We start from the raw sequence: 18397 nt of genomic DNA, 5'->3' as shown, positions 1-18397 counted from the left end.
ATTTTTCTGAGAATTTCAAACAACTTGTGCTGTTTCACATTGTCCAATACTTTTTCTGGGTCTACACATCCTATGGAATTACCTCTTGCCTGCATTATCAAAAAATTCAAAAATGTCTCTCTGGAATCTTTACCTTCCCTAAAATCAAACTGATCATCATTTACTAGCTCCTCAAACTTTCTTTTCCAGTATTCTGTGTATTATTCCTGCCCGTGACTTGAAGACATTACCTATTAAACTAATTACGCAATAGTTTCCTCATTTATCCACCCTTGATATATTCAAAATTGTATGGATAATATTGTTCTGAAAGGTCAATGGTTTGTCTCCTCTCTCATAGATTACAAATGCTAACTTGAATTGTCATTTGGGTGCTATTTCCCCCAACGATTTTAGAAATTCCAATGGAATGCTTTCTGCCCTGCCTGCCTTGTTTGACTGCAGGTCTTCTAAAACTCTGCCAAACTGACTCTAATACTGGATCCCCTATGGCTTCACAATCAACGCTCATTTTTTTTTCTCCTATCGTGTCAGCAAACAAATCCTGTATCCCTGCGCATTGGATACATTATCAAAGTGAAGTAAAGTTCAGATTCACCTACCAGAATGGCATACTGTACATACAGTTATAAGTTAATAACTTGAATGTTCACATATGATGTAAAGTGACAGCTCCCCGAAAAAGCACCGTGGAGTGAAACAGCAAAACAAAATGACCACTAAGTAGTGCCAGTATAAAGTATAGCACAACATTATTTTACGAAGGTTCAAACTTCAATAGTGGTGACTATTTATTTACAACATAAATACAGTAGATACAAGTTTCAGAGTTTTAATGTTATTCAGAGTAGTCACCAGCATTGTGCACAAACCACTGCCAGTGACATGGAAGTCGTAGGATACTCTTAGCAATGCCAGTTGTGTTGATAATATGAGTGGAGTGGTCTCCTGCTCAATGAATCTCTGTAACAATTCTGAAACTGATGCCATGAAGTACTTCCTTCAATTTAAGCATCAAATTGAAGTAACAAGGGTTTAAGTCTGGGGAGTGTGGTGTGCAGTACAGCACTTCCCAGTTCCATCGATCGAACATATCAGTCACACCCATATTTGCCTGAGCATTTTCCTGCAAAATGATTGGCAGGGTGCATATTTGAGATGCAGTCCACTGTGGTATTATGGAACACACTTTGTGTTCACATACGATGAGTAGTTTGAAGACCACACAACTCCTTTTTAGAAATCTGCATTAATTCCAACAGCTGCAATCATCCAAACCTTTGCTCATCCAAGTCATTCACTATAAGTCTGTACATAACATCACACAAAATGATGGCAAGTTTCTTCAAATCAAGAAACCATATGATACAGTTTCATATGATCACAGAGCACAGAATGTCTGTCTGAACTCATAACTTTCCAGCACACACTACAAAGCATGTTGTAAAAATCATGTAGCAAGTAACACTGATAGCACCTGTGAGACCGTTCACAGAGAAGTGATGTTAGTAGAAACTGCTGCAAAACAAAATATTTGCCCATGATCAGTATTTTGTACAAAGATACAGTACTTCATGCTCAATATATGCAAATTTAGCATATGTATATGAACATGCAAGAAGAGGTTGAATTATTGAACTAAATAATGTGGTAAATCACTAAAGAAAATGAAAAGTTGAAAATTTTTAATTATATCGGCTACAGTAAAATAAAGGTGGAACAGCGTCTTACATCTAGTTAACGAGTCTCACTGAAGGAACATTAAAAAGGAATTTCTATAAATAAGGTTTATTTACAGAACCCATATCTGGCAATTCCTTGAGTACTACTGTTCTGTCTAAGATCCTTGAAAACCATGATTAACAGAACAAAGTGACAAACAAACACTGATTTGTGGTGCGTGTTTCATCAAGTTTCAGAATATAAAGGTTTTTAATACGCCATGTCTTGTAGCTCTAAAATAGTGAAGAAAACATATTTTTAATTGTATGCACTAAAGCTGCTAATTGTTTACTGGATGACTAGTTTTGGGCTTTGGCCCATTTTCACAAGCCATGCGTTTTGTGTTTGGGATACACCTGGTGTGGACAGTTTTATTTATGTCATCAGACTTTAGATGTAGCTCAGATCTTCATTATTCAGCATGATCTGTTGTCACATGGATCAGAATCTGTTCTTGTTGGAGTGAATTCCAATGAGAACAAATTCCCCATCATATGTGCAATACTGTTGTCACATGGATCAGATCTTGTTGGATAATGAATATGTGAACTACATCTAAAGGGTGCTGACATAAACAAAACTGTTGACATCAAGTAGATCCCAAATACAAAATACATGGCTGGTGAAAATGGGCAAAGCCTGACACTGGTCAGCCAAAAGTTACTTAACAGCTTTTATAGTGCTTTGGTAGCCCTGCCAGTGGACATAGCGATGAAGGCAGATGAGCTTGCATGGGTAGAGCAGAGGAATAGTTTGGATACTCGCCATGGAGGGCGCACGCATCATGTTGTATGGGCAGACCCACTGATTCACTGACTGTTTACTTGTGAATGGCAGTCAACAGAGCAGGCCAATGGTCAGAGTTAAACAGCTGCAAACCTCGCCTCATGCTTTGTGCCAACTGTTGTCATGCGTTTAGTCATTAGTTACCTGCACCAGTCGCACGGTGAATATATTGCCATATGCATATTTATGTGGGTTTGGATACTCTTCTCCCCACAGATCAATTTGCATGGCAAGTTCATTCCTCTCACTGGGTTCCTTTCCCTGGTTGTTACAAAGCCACCATCGGCCCACTAAGTACTGTATCTATACCAACCATGTTGAGTGGCAATGCTTTCGTGCCTGCTGCAGATACTAAAAGGGTAAACAATTAAAAATGTCTATCCTTCAATATTTTTCAATATGCTGAATGAAGCACCACAGGAGATATTAAAACAATTTTTGACATGGACAGCACTGCTCATAAAATGTAATTGGTTGGTTGGTTTAAAAGAAGGGCAGAGGGAGCAAACTGCTAGGTCATTTGTCCCTCATTCCGATTAAAATACTTCCACAAGGGTGGGAGTAAAATAATAAAGACGTACAAAACACAGCTGGAAGAAAGGAGAAAACCACAAGAATGACAGAAGGGCAACAAACACTAAAATGGACAAAATCAGAGATGAAAACCACATAGACACGCAAGAAACATGTAGAAGACATCAAAACAAGAGCGCTGATTACCATGGCTGGCTGACTATGAGAATAAAAAGGAGAAGCCAGCCACTCTGAAACACATTAAAACCTCCACCCTAAAAGCACTAGGGTGGAGGACACATGGGGATAAAGGATATGTGCTAAAACTTAGATCAAATGATAAAACCCACCATCACAAATAAAACGTAAAACTAAAGCTGCTGTTGAGGCATTGTCGCCCAACACCGAAGGTAGGGTGCTGGGGAAATTAAAAGTCCGCCGTACAGTAGCTGAAAGTGGGCAGTCCAGCAAGAGGTGGACAACTGTCATTCGTGAGCCACAGCGACACCGAGGTGGGTCCTCAAGACGGAGGAGGTATCCATATGTTAGCCACGTATGGCCAATGTCTAGCAAGCAAAGGATAACTGATTCCCTGCAAGAGGACCCCATGGAAGACTTCCACACATTTGTATTCTCCTTAATGACACCCAGTTTGTTCTGCGTACTGTTATGCCATTCTGTCTCCCAAAGTTCAAAAACCCTGCAGCGTAAGACAGAACGCAGCTGAGTTTCAGAGACGCCCATCTCCAGAAGCAGTTTCCACATAGCCTGTTTGGCCAGCCTAATGGTAAGTTCGTTACCTGGGATTCCGACATGTCCTGGGGTCCACACAAACACCATTGAATGATGGGACCGTTCCAGGGCATAGACTGACTCCTGGATGGGCGCTACCAAAGGATGCGGCCTAAGTGTACACCAGACGCTCTGACGCAGAGGCTTGAGCATAGTGCTCAGTAAAGTGAGTCGGTAGATAACACACCATTGATGTTAATGCCAGGGACACCTGTTGGGGTCTGGTACCCAAAAAGATGTCCGATCTTCTTCCAGTCTTAGAAAGGTGACGTATGGCACCCAATGGTCGACACGTACCTCTCCCAACATTCCAGTTTCTGTCATTTTATAACCTGTCAAACACAGGCATGGAGCTGCTTAAAGGCTATTACGTGCTCTAGGGAAGGGTGCCACTTACGTCACTGTAGAGCTTGCTGACGCTCAGTAATTGTCTCAGCAACTTCCGACGTCCCCCAAGGGACCGTCTTTCGCCAGGGGCACCATAAATAATTAGGGATCACGTTTTCCGCTGCACAAATGATTGTTGTAGTGACCTGCTCAATGACAACATTGATGGCACCATCTGGGGGAGATTCAGCGGTGACAGCAGAGGTGAAGGTTTCTCAGTCTGCCTTGTTCCAAGCCCATCTGGGCTGGCATCTGTGGGCATGGCGCCAGGGGAGTGACAAGAAGATGGGGAAGTGGTTACTACCACAAAGGTCATCATGTGCTCACCAGTGGATAGGTGGGAGAAGGCCAGGACTGCAAACAGAGAGATCAATGGCCAAATATGTGTCATTTGCCAGACTGAAATGTGTGGGGCCAGCTGTATTGAAGAGGCAAAGGTTGAGTTGTGACAGTTAATTTTCGACCTCCCTACCTCGGCCAGTAAGCATGGCGCCACCCCACAAGGGATTATGTCCGTTAAAATATCCCAAAAGTAGGAAATGTTTAGGGAATTGATCAATCAGTGCAGCCAATATGTTCAGGGTTACTGCATCATCTGGAGGAAGACATACATTGCAGACAGTTATTTCCTGCGCCATCCTAATCCTGACAGCTACAGCTTCAAGAGGGGTTCAAAGGGGCACAGGTTCACTACATACCGGGTTCAGGACCCAGACATAAGCTCCACCTGACATTATTATAGTCACTACGGTTCCTATAATATCCCTTATAACCATGGAAGTCATGGGTCCGCATTGCCGGGAACCATGTTTCCTGTAGGACAATGCAGAAAGCAGGTGTAAAGCTTAGCCAGGTGGTGGAAAAAACCATCGCAATTCCACTGGAGGATTACGTGATCGTGAGAGTACAGCATTTATTGTAATTACTGGTTTCAGCAAACTACACTGCCATCATCAGATCACCTTGCAGTACATTTCAGTATATCTGTGATGAACTCCAGAAGATCTGATGATGGTGACGTAGTTAGCTGAAATTGGTCATCACAATAAATGCTGTACAACAGCGATCTTGACTGGTTGAAGTTTTACTTCTGGGAAAATTGAAACACTTGGAGAAAGAAGAAGCAGCTGTAAGAACATCAAGTAGTGAGCAAAGAAGGCAAGGCTAAAAGGTGGAAGGAATATATAGAACGGCTATACACAGGAAACAAACTTGAAGACAGTACTGAGAAATGGAAGAGAAAGCAGATGGAAAGGAGATGGGAGCGCACTGAAAGACATAAGGCGAAACAAGGTCCCTAGAGTAGTAAACATTCTCTCAGAATTATTAAGATCTTTGGGAGAAGTGACCATCTATTCCGTGTAGTATGTAAGATATACGAGACAGCTGAGATACCTTCATACCAATAAAAATACAAGCTGTTCAAAAACAGCTTTGATCTCGTATTTATTTATTTAGTGGAATGGTCGATAGAGACCAAATCTGCCAGGCCTAGCAGAACTTCTGCACACATTACAGAAGCACACCACCATCGTGTCCAACCATCAGACAGTGGTACGGGAGGTCCAAGAAATATGGAAATGTCATGAGGAAAACAAGTTCTAGGCATCTGAGCACAAGTGATGCAGCTGTGGAATGGGTGCAACAGACATTTGTCCGGAGCACAACCAAATCATTCCCTCAAGTCTCTCAACAGTTGCAGCTACCACCAACCACGTTGCACAGGATGCTACACAAGAGATGGAAGTTTCATGTCTACAAGGTGCAGTTGTTGCAAGCACTTCAACTTGATGACCAGAGCACTTAAAGCATTTGCAGCTGAGGATCGGAGTATCACCAACAATGCTTCAGACTATCTGAAAAAGGTGACGTTCATGGATGTAACTGGCTTTCATGTGACTGGGAAGGCAAACCAACTCAACATGAGAATCTGGGGGTCTGAGAACCTCCACTTTAGCATGGAAATTGTGTGAAATGGTAAATCCGTGCTGGCTGAAGCCAATATGTGGCCCAGCGGTAGTCACGGTGGTTATCTACTGCTCATAAGTTGGCAACAAGTCAGTTTGCAGAACCAGTGGGATGATTCTTTGACGTAACCAATGAGAGGGTGTGAAGTGAAGCAATGTACTTCTTGTGACAACATTGAAACCACAGTCTTGTTTGCTGTTTTTTGGGTTATCAGTGAGTTTCAAGAGAAATGTTGTGTGTGATAATGGCTACAAGTACTATAAAGTGGACTGATTCAAGTGATTTAGTTCTGCATAGCAACATAAGCCATTACTGCATGTCTCAAGAATTGATTGCAGAGACACAAAACCGTATCTAATGTGGTGGTGAAATGGCTTCACAATCTATCTGGATGAGCACACCAAGTGGTTCAATGTTTTATAATTAAATCATGGGAGAATTTAGGTGAATCAATGGTTATTAATAACAGAGTCTTTCATTCAATATATTAATAAACGTTGATCCACCTTCCTTCTGCCATGATTTAACTAAAAAAACATTGAACCACTTACTCAGTGTGCTCATGCAGATTGACTGCATAGCAACACATAGCAGAGAAATATTCCACTGGTTTTTTGAATATATCATGGCTTGCAACACTGTCCTTTGTTTGCAGATACTAGCTCACAGTTTAAATAGGAGTGACTCAAGCAAGGAGCTACCATATTTACAGCAATTTTTCACCCTTTATTCGGAATGTATTACTTTGAAGCACGTCGTCTGCCTGCTGCTCTCTCATTGGCTGCCTAACACAAACAGCTGACACAACTTCTTCTGTTTCCATCATACCTGGCCCTATTCTAGGCGTTTACCACTGTGACCTGTTTCATGATTGAGTGGTGGATCTGTTTTTCTTTGCAGAGGAGTAAACTGTTTATCTGGACATGCTGGAACAGTTTGCATTTCCATGGGTTGAATAACTGAAACCTCGCACCATGCTGCAGCAGGATGGTGCCCCTACTCACTGTGCCTCGATCATCAAGAAAGCTTTGGAAACACATTTCCAGGCCACTGGATCAGCAGAGGAGGACTCATTTCCTAGACCCCAAGGTCTTCAGGCACAACCCAACTAGATTATTTTTTTTTTCTCTTTGGGACTTGGTGAGGGATTCTGTCCACCAGACCCTGAAGGACGACCAGCAGGACTGCAAGCTCAAATTAGAGCAACAATTGTACATGTTAATGAGGCCATGCTAGGAACTGGAATATTGCTCAGATATCCCACGTGCTACAAATGGCACACACACTGAAGTGTGTTAAAAGCTACTAATACTTTGGGTGTGTGTGAACATTATGCCGCAAAGTGCACCTTCCTACTTATCCCCATTTCTGAAATATACATCATCGAAGTTGTAAAGATCATTCAGTAAATATTCTATAACAACTACAATTCCAAAAAAACAGGTTCCAGTATTACTTAATAATCAGTTTAGCACATCATGGTTGCAAAATACTAACTTGAATTACCCAGAGAAAGCTGAAAGGACTGGCAGAAAATGGCCTAGAGGAAGATCTGATTAGTTTGCTTTCCAGAGAAATGTATGATGTTACCCAATGACTTGGAAGAGAGATGCAGACTTCAAAAGTTAGGTATAAGAATAATACTAACAAAAGTAAAAAGAAGTGTACTGGAATACAGAAGAAATGAATGAAGTGAGCAAGTGAGGTTGAAGAAAGTATATTGGGAATTGAGTAGCAAAAAGTAGTAAATGACATGAAACTTAAAAAGCCTTTTCTTATTTACGCAGAAAAATAACTGACACTGACCAAAATAGATAGGATATAAAATACAGACTGACAAAGACAAGAAAATAATTTCTTAAAAAAGAGGAATTTGTTAATGCTGAACATAAACTGAAGTGTTAGGATTCTTTTCTGAAGGTATTTGTCTGGAGAACACAATCTTATGGTTGTAGAACACTGACAATAAGCAGCTGAGACAAGAAGATAATAGAAGCTTTTAAAACGTGGTGCTAAACAAGAATGCCGAAGACTAGATGGGTAGACTGAATAATTAATGAGATGGTACTGAATCAAATCGGGGAGAAAATAAATTTCTGACATAACTTAACTAAAAGAAGGAATTCATTGGTAGGAAACATCCTGAAGCATCAATGAAACATTAATTTGGTAACTGAGTGAAGTGTGGGGGCTAAAAATTGTAGAAAAGGATTCGTCTACACAAAGTAGTTTCATATGGATGTAAGACCTAGGTTACAATAATTATTTACAGATGAAGAGACTTGCACAGGATAGACTAGGGTGGAGATCTGCATGAAAGTAGACTTCAGCCTACACACTGAAAGAACAACAACGAGGAAAGGTACCTATTCGCCATATTTAAAAACAAAAAAAATGTCATCTAATTCATTTTTTACTGCTGAAGTCAACATTCTACACACTGTAGATCAATGAAAGTGTTATATATCCACTGAAACATCACAGCAGTACCAGATCAATAATAATGAGCAACGACATTCAATGAATGAAGAAAGGTAAGAATGTGAGGTCCATAAAATCTATTTGTATGAATTGTAACATTATGGGATTAGGGTCAAAAGCTCAACAATGGTTAATTTCATATCTGGAAAGTAGGAAGCAGGACGTTGTCCTACAGTGTCAATAAACAGTTGGTTGATAAGGGGGAGGGGACCAAATAATCGAGGTTATCAGTCCCATGTGATTAGGTAATGATGGGGAAGGGAGTCAGCCATGCCATTTCAAAGGAACCATCCCGGCATTTGCCTGAAGCGATTTACGGAAATCACTGAAAACCTAAATCAGGATATGGCTGGACGTGAATTTCAACCATCGTCCTCCTGAATGAGAGGCTTTTAAGGGTGTTGCTGGGTTTGTTGTGCTGAGAAATAATAGTTAAGAGATAAATTCAATACATTGTGATGCTTCCAAGTTAATTAGAATTGAAGTTAGCTAACCAGATTGTTAGGTGCGCTAATTCAAGCGGCTCGCCAGAGACAGTGTTGCCAAATGTCTCTCGTTTGGTTTCCTAAAACTGAACATGAGAGTATACAAAACTTGGACATGGGATGGTATTAAGGATCGAACGTAAGTCAAAGGCTGAGCACTCTAGTACGTTATAATCTACACTATGCAAACAATTAACAGTAATTGTATCAGGCACACCACTTGAATGTGTGTGCACAACTGTCTGATTGGCTACATTTAATGCCAATTAACTCGGAAATGGCACATGAAATCTATTTTTTTTTCTTAATATTTATTTTTCAACATAACCTATTCTGCAACATCATTACATGTTTTAACCAACATGTATGTCAACAATTTGCCACTAAATACAACACAAAAACTGTTCACTTTGCAAATGACAGGTGTTAATGTGAAAGACATGGAATGTAATGTAAATGATGTAGCTAATAGGGTAGTCAGCAACATCAGCGTGTGACTTTAAGCGAACAAATTAACACTTAACTGTAGCAAAACACAATGCATACAGTTGCTTACAATGAACTCTTGTAAAAGTGAAATTCTATTTTCTGAAGTTTGTCAGTCAGTAAAGTTGAACATTTTAAATTCTTTGGACAGATGTTGGAGGGAAGACTTTCTTGGTAGTATCATGTTGAAGAGCTTGTACAGAACCTTCTTCTTCACTATAAGAATGGTCTCGACTGTCTCCGACACTGGAACACAGAGACTTGTTTATTTTGCTTACTTTCACTCTATTATCTTGTATTGTTTTATATTCTGAGGCAACTCTGTGCATTTACCACGAATATTCTTAGCCCAGAAATGAGAGGTCAAACTGATCTGCAATGTCAGTTCATAAACTTCATGAACACCATTGTTCACCTTTTGTGAAATTCTAACACTGCAACCCCTGTACACATATTCTGTCATGGAATTTGTTGTTGACAATATTGACTCATACAGAAAGTAATGCAACACTCACTCAGTGAACACTAGATAGAAAAATAATAAACACTTTGCTAACACTTCCTTAAACATTGCGCAGAAAGGTGTGCTTTATTGAGCAGGTTTCACTTTCATTAAGCTTCCAGCAGAATGGAAAAAACTGAGCAATAAACCACAGGTATTCAAATCCAAGATTAAAAGTTTCCTTCTGGCACACCACTTCTATATTCTGTACAGAAGATCCTCGCAGTAGTTAAGAACTTCTCTCTGAATTGTGTTATTTGTATACACTCTCACAATGTTTTGTTTTATTAGTTCTTTCTTTGTCAATTTTCTAATTAGCATTCTGCAAACTATGCACCGACTTGTGCCATGACCAGCTCACTTTGGTTCACAAGGCCCTATGAAATATGACTGATAGATTAATTAATTAATTATGTGTTAAGATAACATATTATAAGCATTAAAGCTAAGGAAGCTTTGAATTATCAGATAAATAAAACCAATATTTGTGCATAAAAATGCATTCTATTTCTTACTGCAACGAACCTCTACTTCTTCTCAGTGTTCAGCTATTAGCACTGTCAAAAGGTTTATGTTGTTTACAATGTTTGTTGTATGATTCCTATATCACTTGTCCAAGCTGATGACTAGTATTAAATAACCCTATTTATCCATTAACTCTGTACGATGAGTATAAATCCCTACTAACGTGAAGTGACTTGTTAAAGGATACGGAAAGGCGAACCACTGAGGGCATGCAAATGTAGAAATATATTTCAGGAAATATAATCTATTCATAAATGAAAAGAAAACAATATACAGAAAAAAATTCAAGCATACAGAATTGACAATACGCATAATTTTATTCTTACGAATTGGGGTTAAGACCTAGAAGTTGATTGTAATAGGTTCTTGGGAATAGAGAGGGATGAATTACTGAATACGAGAAGCACATTGACAAGATCTACTCAAGAAGTAAGTCCAAACATATTTTTGACAGAGAAAATGTCATATACTGTGAATACAGGATGCTTACTTTAAATGTACTGTAGACACATCTTACCACATATTTTGTTCTGTATGCCAATATAGTGAAAAGCAACAGATGTACATTCTAAAAGAATTTCAAGGCTTCAAAAGGTGCAGAAAAAAAAAACAGTTTGGGAATCTTATAAAACTATAGGCCTATTTAAAGAACTCAACATATTAATTGTGCCTAGTTTCTACATCTATGAGATAATTCTCATTTTAATGACAAACAGTACAGCACCATTCAACAGAGACTTCTGTGAACACAATACAGGAACCAGACAATTAGCATATTTGCAACAAAAGGCTTGAAATAAGACAGAGAGACAACATAAATTAAGTGAGGTTTTTTATACAAAAAACTGCCACCAAGCATATAAACAAAACAAATGTAAAAACAAATTTCCAGTGACATATATAATAGGTGTGTATAGGATGTATTGCAGTGACATGCATGACTTTTCCTTTGCATGCAGTATATTTCTGCATATAGTGTAAATTCTTGAACTGCACACTACATAAATATTGGGCATGTATAAAGAAATACTGCCTTCATATTTTATGAAAATGTAAGCATTGCACACACACTGGACAACAATCATACAATGTAAATTGTGTATGAATGAATAAACAAAATGAAAGGATGTCCGTTTCTCTCTACATGTAATCTGCAATTGTGGGCCCCATCTACTGATTAAGCAGGGGTGACAAACTCCTCGTAACTATGCAAGTGATCTAACGGATACCATGTAGCTACGCGACTCAAATCACTGAATGTGTGGAGATTTCATGAGTGATAAAATTTCATCAGCGACAATTATGCATCATTCTGATACACAGTATGGCAGTGTCAGTAGGAAATGAGCATGCTTTGCATCCTTGAAGTAACTATCTGTGCAATATCTAAAATCACTGAAGCACACCTTAAATAAGGATGGCCCAATATGATTCAAACATAGTTTCTCTTGATGATTAGTCAAATCTTTGCATCACTATCTGCAGAAGGACAATTCACAAGATCATAAGGAAAAAGGTAATTCTACTGCTAGATATTTCCAGCCTGGGGTCTAAAGATTTTTCGATGCCAACAGGTGTTAGGTTCAGAACTTCTAATTTTTATGGCTTTTAAATAGCAGGATTATTGTACATGCATTTTCAAAGTACTGAACAGCCGGGGCAAGTGAGACACAAGATTATAGACAATACCAGAAAAATGTGCTGTAGTCGCAGGTGCCTCACAGACAGAACAGTGTGCGTCATTGTTAACTTAATCACAACAGTGATCATACATTAAGTTACAGCATAATCAAACTAGCAAAACATATAACACACACGCTGGAGCTAGGACTAAGGTGCTCCTATGGGATGGAGAAAATTTGTCATGGAAATGCACATTATGAACATCCCTGAGAATACAGAACTAGAAATGAAATCATATGCTGTCCTAGTTCATATTCACCAGAGGAAACAAGCAGACATGTAGCAAACTGCAGAGTGAGGTACACTATATCAGCAATGCCCTTGGGTAACACACCGTTTCAGGCAAGCCTTTTTGCATATGGACGTGAGTATACAATAGTGATGCGTCTACAAGAGTTGAGGGGATGGATGCAGGCGACAAACATAGGCCAACATCATTGTTACCTACATTTTAATTTATTTTTCGTAAAGGCTGTGTAAAATACAGATGTTGTCTTTAAAGAGGTTGCCCCAGAAAAACAATTTTATTCGCAAAGGTCAGAAGTAACACCCAGCCTTTCAGGCAAGGCCTACCTGCGGTACGGTTTTCATCGTGTTTGTAATAGATAGTTACAGTGTCGACTGATATGTGCAGCATTATGGCTTCGATTTATGTACAATAAAACAGTTCTGTGCTAAGCATCGATTCAAGGTATTAAATAGGCCTATTCTCTTATCATGTCAACACAGTGTAAAATTGTAAAACGGCACACCAGTATAAAACCTGAAGCTTAACTTACCCTGTCTCTTATCCTGTTAACTATGTTCTTTATATCAAACATTGTTTTTCACAATCTGTACACATCTAACACACCAATCAATTTCAAACACTACAATTGCAAACAAGTGACAGTACACTCCGATCAGAGTCTTTTACAAACATCAGAAATGAGCGCTCAAACCAGTGATCATTAGCTCAGATATATAATTGTCAAAGATGTTACTATTCATATTGTTGCGTACTAATTACAACAACGATAAAAACATGGTTACACAATCCAAATTTTTTTGACGTTTTATGTGCTCCAACTGTCCTCCAAAGACGTCTCTCTCTACTGCCCTCGGCGCAACTTTTGTTCAACAGATTCCAGAATTCGATCAGATTTACTGTTTATCTCTGTGTACTTCTGATAAATATACCACTGAGAGTAGTATCAGTTTTAGTTCCATATCTTACAGAATATAGGACGTGTATATCCATATATTCCTCCCAGCTTGCGTTAATTTCTTTTTGTAAACGTACACTTGTATTTTATTTTGGAATGATGAAATTTATCTAACAATGTCTACAAACCGGCAGTTTTATACGACTTCCGTCATTTTTTTTTCTTTTCATGTGGAACAAGCTGGAATCCACTCTAATCCATGGACATCCTTTCTAAACTAATATAAAATTATTGTTATCTGTCACTCTATGTCTTGGAGTGGTTTTCAACAAAAAACTACCATTAACTTAGGTGAGATTGGTCATACTGATAACTTTGCTTTTCTGTGCGTGATTTTAAATATAATTTTTTCGGGGAAAAACTGAGAGGAACTCTGATTTTCACGCTGTTCCATAAGTTCTAGAACATATGTTGAACATTTTATAGTTGGAACAGTATATCACTTCCAATAGGACCATGTGCAGTAAAGCACTGTGCACTGTGATGTTCAAACCAGCTCTCGGATGAAAGAGTTACCTTTTTTTTTTTTTTGGAGAAACTATTTAAATTTTTGGAAGTTTCCACTAGAGGTAGCAACAGTCAGCTTGTGTTTTAATATAGAAACGTAATGTTTCACTAATAAATCAATACGTGAGAAAGAAGTGGAAGAGGTAATTTCGCATTTATAATTGGATGACATCTGTCCTGGAATATACGTAAATCGTAAAGACGAGTTCTGTTCTCTTCTAAAGAAGTTACTAGAAAACATTTGGGAAAATGTGAAGCAAAATTGGATTTCAGATTCCATGAAGTGTAGCACATATCTACTTAATAGAGCTACAGAGGAAATGTAGCTATTTTGAAGTAGTTAAGAATCATGGCAAGGCCGTGAATGGACTATTTAGGAAAGATTCTAACAAAGGAAAGCCAAACAAAACAATAACAATGGACATCCTATGAAAGCAGTAGTCTGGAATTATAGTGATGATTCAACTGAACTTGAAGAAATGGAAATGGGATATAATAATCTGACTGAAATACTCAGTTACGTATAAATTGAAAACTTCATTTATAAAACATCATAATAGAAGGAGGCATTGAAATGAGGTAAATTAATGTATGTTAGATACATGGTACAGAAATTGCCTGCTGATGATATGAAAGGACCTGTATTGAGAAGTGTAGGATAATCTTGAAAGGGACTGTGAAAGCAGGTTCCTCGGAATATGAATGGAAGAATATAATCAAAAATGAAACACCACTTGTATTGTTAACTTTCTTCAGTATACCAGAATTGAATCGTGTTGTTTCAGTGGGATGTTAATACTGACTGAAAATAATTACCATGGATTTTGTAATAATTGTTCTATTTTGAATGTGATACTTTTTTTGATATAAATAATTTTTAAAATTGTTGGTTTTTCGTTTTGAAGGTAAGTTTCTTTCCATTTTTTGATTTGATTTCTGTGTTTTGGCGAATGAACCTAATTTTTAATATTCTGGTACAAAATATTTCCTTTGAACATACATCTTAGTCTTTAGAGCACTCTTTCATATCAGAAAAGTCATGTAAAAACTGAGAAATCAGAATGTGGGTCAGTCATGAAAAATCTGGGAGAAATTATTTCACAAATTTCAGGCTAAATATTTAACAAAATAGATGAAACTTATTTGGTTTGTAGAAGTATGAGTTCATTTTTGCACACTTTAGACACATGAAATTGAATATTACTCAGTTATATGACAATTTAGGTAACCAATACATAACTAAATTATGAAATAATCCTGAAAAATCGACAAATGCCATTCCTGTTGGTGGTATCTGTCATAGTGGTTACTGTGAATAGAGATCTCATTGAATGATGGATTATAAATTAATCAATTAGTTCTATGTTCCATTTATCCCTATAGCAATACATGGTACTATGAGAAAGATTTTGGGTTAAACATGTTACTTACATGTACTTCATAAAAAATATGGCAATTTAAACAGAGACAGACACAACAGTATGTAGTGATCAACATAATTATTAGATGATGATCATATGGCATTGTTGGCCAGGAGGCCCCATTTGAGGGAGTTCAGCCACTGTATTGCGAGTCCTTTTTAGGTGACGCCACATCGGCAGCTTGCGAGTCAATGATGATAAAAATGATGATGAAGGACACACAACACAAAGTCCCCTACCAGGAATCGAACCCAGGCCCCCTATGCGGTAGGCAGTAACACTACACTACTGAGGCGGACACAATAGAAACAATAGTAAGATGCCACTTTTTGAGCAAGAAAAGACAAACAATATCTCTAAACGTTGTGCTATTGTAAAAATTTCCAGAAAATTTCTATGGTAAGTCTTGTGCGGACATAGAATATACGAATGCCTTATCATTACTGTATCACAATGTACAAGCCTTAAGTAGCACATCTGCATATTGAATAACTGTTGAAGTTCAGGCAGGGCATATACACTGAAGCGCAAAAGAAACTGGTATAGGTTTACATATTCAAATACAGATATGTAAACAGGCAGAATACAGCACTGCTGTCAGCAATGCCTATGTAAGACAGCTAGTGTCTGGAGCAGTTGTTTGATCGATTACTGCTGGTACAGTGGCAGGTTATAACGATTTAAGTGAGTCTGAACATGGTGTTAAAGTCAGCACATGAGCGATGGAATACAGCATCTCTGAGGTAGTGATGAAGTGAGGATATTCTGGTATTACCATTTCATGAGTGTACTGTGAATATCAGGAATCCGGTAAAACATCAAATCTCCAACATCGCTGGGGCTGGAAAAAGATCCTGCAAGAACAACACCAATGAGGACTGAAGACAATCGTTCTATGTGACAGAAGTGCAACCCTTCTGCAAATTGCTGCAGATTTCAATGCTGGACCATCAACAAGTGTCGGTGTGCCAACCATTCAACGAAACATAATCAATATGGGTTTTTGGCCCATTTGTATACCCTTGATGACAGAACGACACAAAGCTTTACGCCTCACCTGGGTCCATCAACACCAATATTGGACTGTTGATGTCTGGAAACATGTTGCCTGGTTGGACGAGTCTCGTTTCAAATTGTGTCGAGTAGATGGACATGTACGGGTGTGGAGACAACCTCATGAATCCATGGACCCTGCATGTCAGCTGGGGACTTTTCAAGTCAGTAGAGGCTTTGTTATAGTGTGGGGCGTGAGCAGTTTGAGTGATATGGGACTCCCAATATGTTCAAAATGTTTCAAATGGCTCTGAGCACTATGGGATTCAACTTCTGAGGTTATTAGTCCCCTAGAACGTAGAACTAGTTAAACCTAACTAACCTAAGGACATCACACACATCCATGCCCGAGGCAGGATTCGAACCTGCGACCATAGCGGTCTCGCGGTTCCAAACTGCAGCAGCTAGAACCGAACGGCCACTTCGGCCGGCTTCCCGATATGTCTAGATATACTCTGACAGGTGACACATACATAAGCATCCTGTCTGATCACCTGCATCCATTCTTTCCCATTGTGAATTTCGAGAGACTTAGGCAATTCCAGCAGGATAATGTGACACCCCACACGTCCAGAATTACTGCGGAGTGGCTCCAGGAACATTCTTCTGAATTTAAACACTTCTGCTGGCCATCAAACTCCCAAGACATGAACATTATTGAGCATATCTGGGATGCCTTGGAACATTATGTTCAGATGAGATCTCCACTCTCTCGTACTCTTCTGAATGTATGGATAGCCCTGCATGATTCATGGTGTCAGTTCTTTGCAGCACTATTTCAGACATTAGTCAAGTCCATGCCACGTCGTGTTGCGGCACTTTTGCATCCTCACGGGGTCCCTACATGATATTAGGCAGGTGTACCAGTTTCTTTGGCTCTTCAGAGTTTATGTCCTAGGGAAACAAATAACTCTCAAAAGAATGGACTGTCTAGGCAAAATTGTGAATATCATACGTGAATTAACAGAAAAGGAAACCATTTTTGTTTTAATATACAGAACATTTTTCAGCAATATTTTGTTTATACAAAAATAAACGTTTTTAATGTACTTTGAGGACCAATGGAAATATATGACAGCGCTTAGCATCTTCAATGTCAGTCACAGATGTGCATAAAGTATATAAAAATCCTATGTTTTCTGTGTGAATTACCAGGAAGAAATTATTTTTGTCAGTACACGAAAAAAAGCAATAAGACATATTTCTTTGTATTTAGAAATTCTCATAGGGCTTTTTGAAGAAACTTTCAGATTGACCAAAGCGATTGTAATGAAGGAAATCAACCAGTTAATGTATTAATCTCGCAGGAGCAGTTATATCCACTCTACATGAGACTATTGAAATGGAAAAACGAGTGAAACAGCGATTAATCAGAAATTTATGGACAGTCTTATACATAAGTACTACAGTAAATGACATAATATAGTTTCTCAGCTCATAAAGTGACTATACAAGTTCTAAAAATGTGTTTAAAAAGAACTGTTGATCACTGTTAATAATCATTTTCTAAATGTTGTGGATATAGTAAGATCCAGGTGTTCATTAGAAGATGCTAGGCTGTTAATGGAAGAGGCCATACCTATGCAATTTGATACAATTGAAATCTCACCCACTTCTCCCTCTGAAATTAGGAAAATAATAAACTTGCTTAAAAGCAAAAACTCACATGGAATTGATGGCATTTCCAGCAAAATACTAAAAGCTTGTTCTCAACAGATAAGTAAGATTCTCAGCCACCTGTGTAATAGCTCTCTGGAACAGGGCATTTTCCCCGATAGACTGAAATATGCTATTGTTATACCTTTGCATAAAAAAGGGGATAGATCTGATGTCAACAATTACCGTCCAATCTCCCTTCTAACAGCTTTATCCAAAATTTTT

The 18397-nt window shown here is 38.5% G+C and overlaps 1 protein-coding gene across 1 annotated transcript in view; it reads right to left on the bottom strand.

The window, feature by feature from the left end:
• Positions 1–13358, bottom strand: part of LOC124721846 (early endosome antigen 1-like) — a 206412-nt gene extending 193054 nt beyond the window's left edge. Inside the window, exon 1 of the mRNA XM_047246977.1 lies at positions 13110–13358. Coding sequence (XP_047102933.1) covers positions 13110–13151 — 42 coding nt within the window. The 5' untranslated portion in view covers positions 13152–13358. The remainder of the gene's footprint in view (positions 1–13109) is intronic.
• Positions 13359–18397: the final 5039 nt, after the last annotated feature.

This window comes from Schistocerca piceifrons, chromosome X, assembly GCF_021461385.2.
Source record: "Schistocerca piceifrons isolate TAMUIC-IGC-003096 chromosome X, iqSchPice1.1, whole genome shotgun sequence".
Classification (NCBI taxonomy): Eukaryota; Metazoa; Arthropoda; class Insecta; order Orthoptera; family Acrididae; genus Schistocerca; species Schistocerca piceifrons.
Note: the sequence above shows the minus strand (reverse complement) of the source record. Positions and strands in the feature narration are given on the sequence as shown.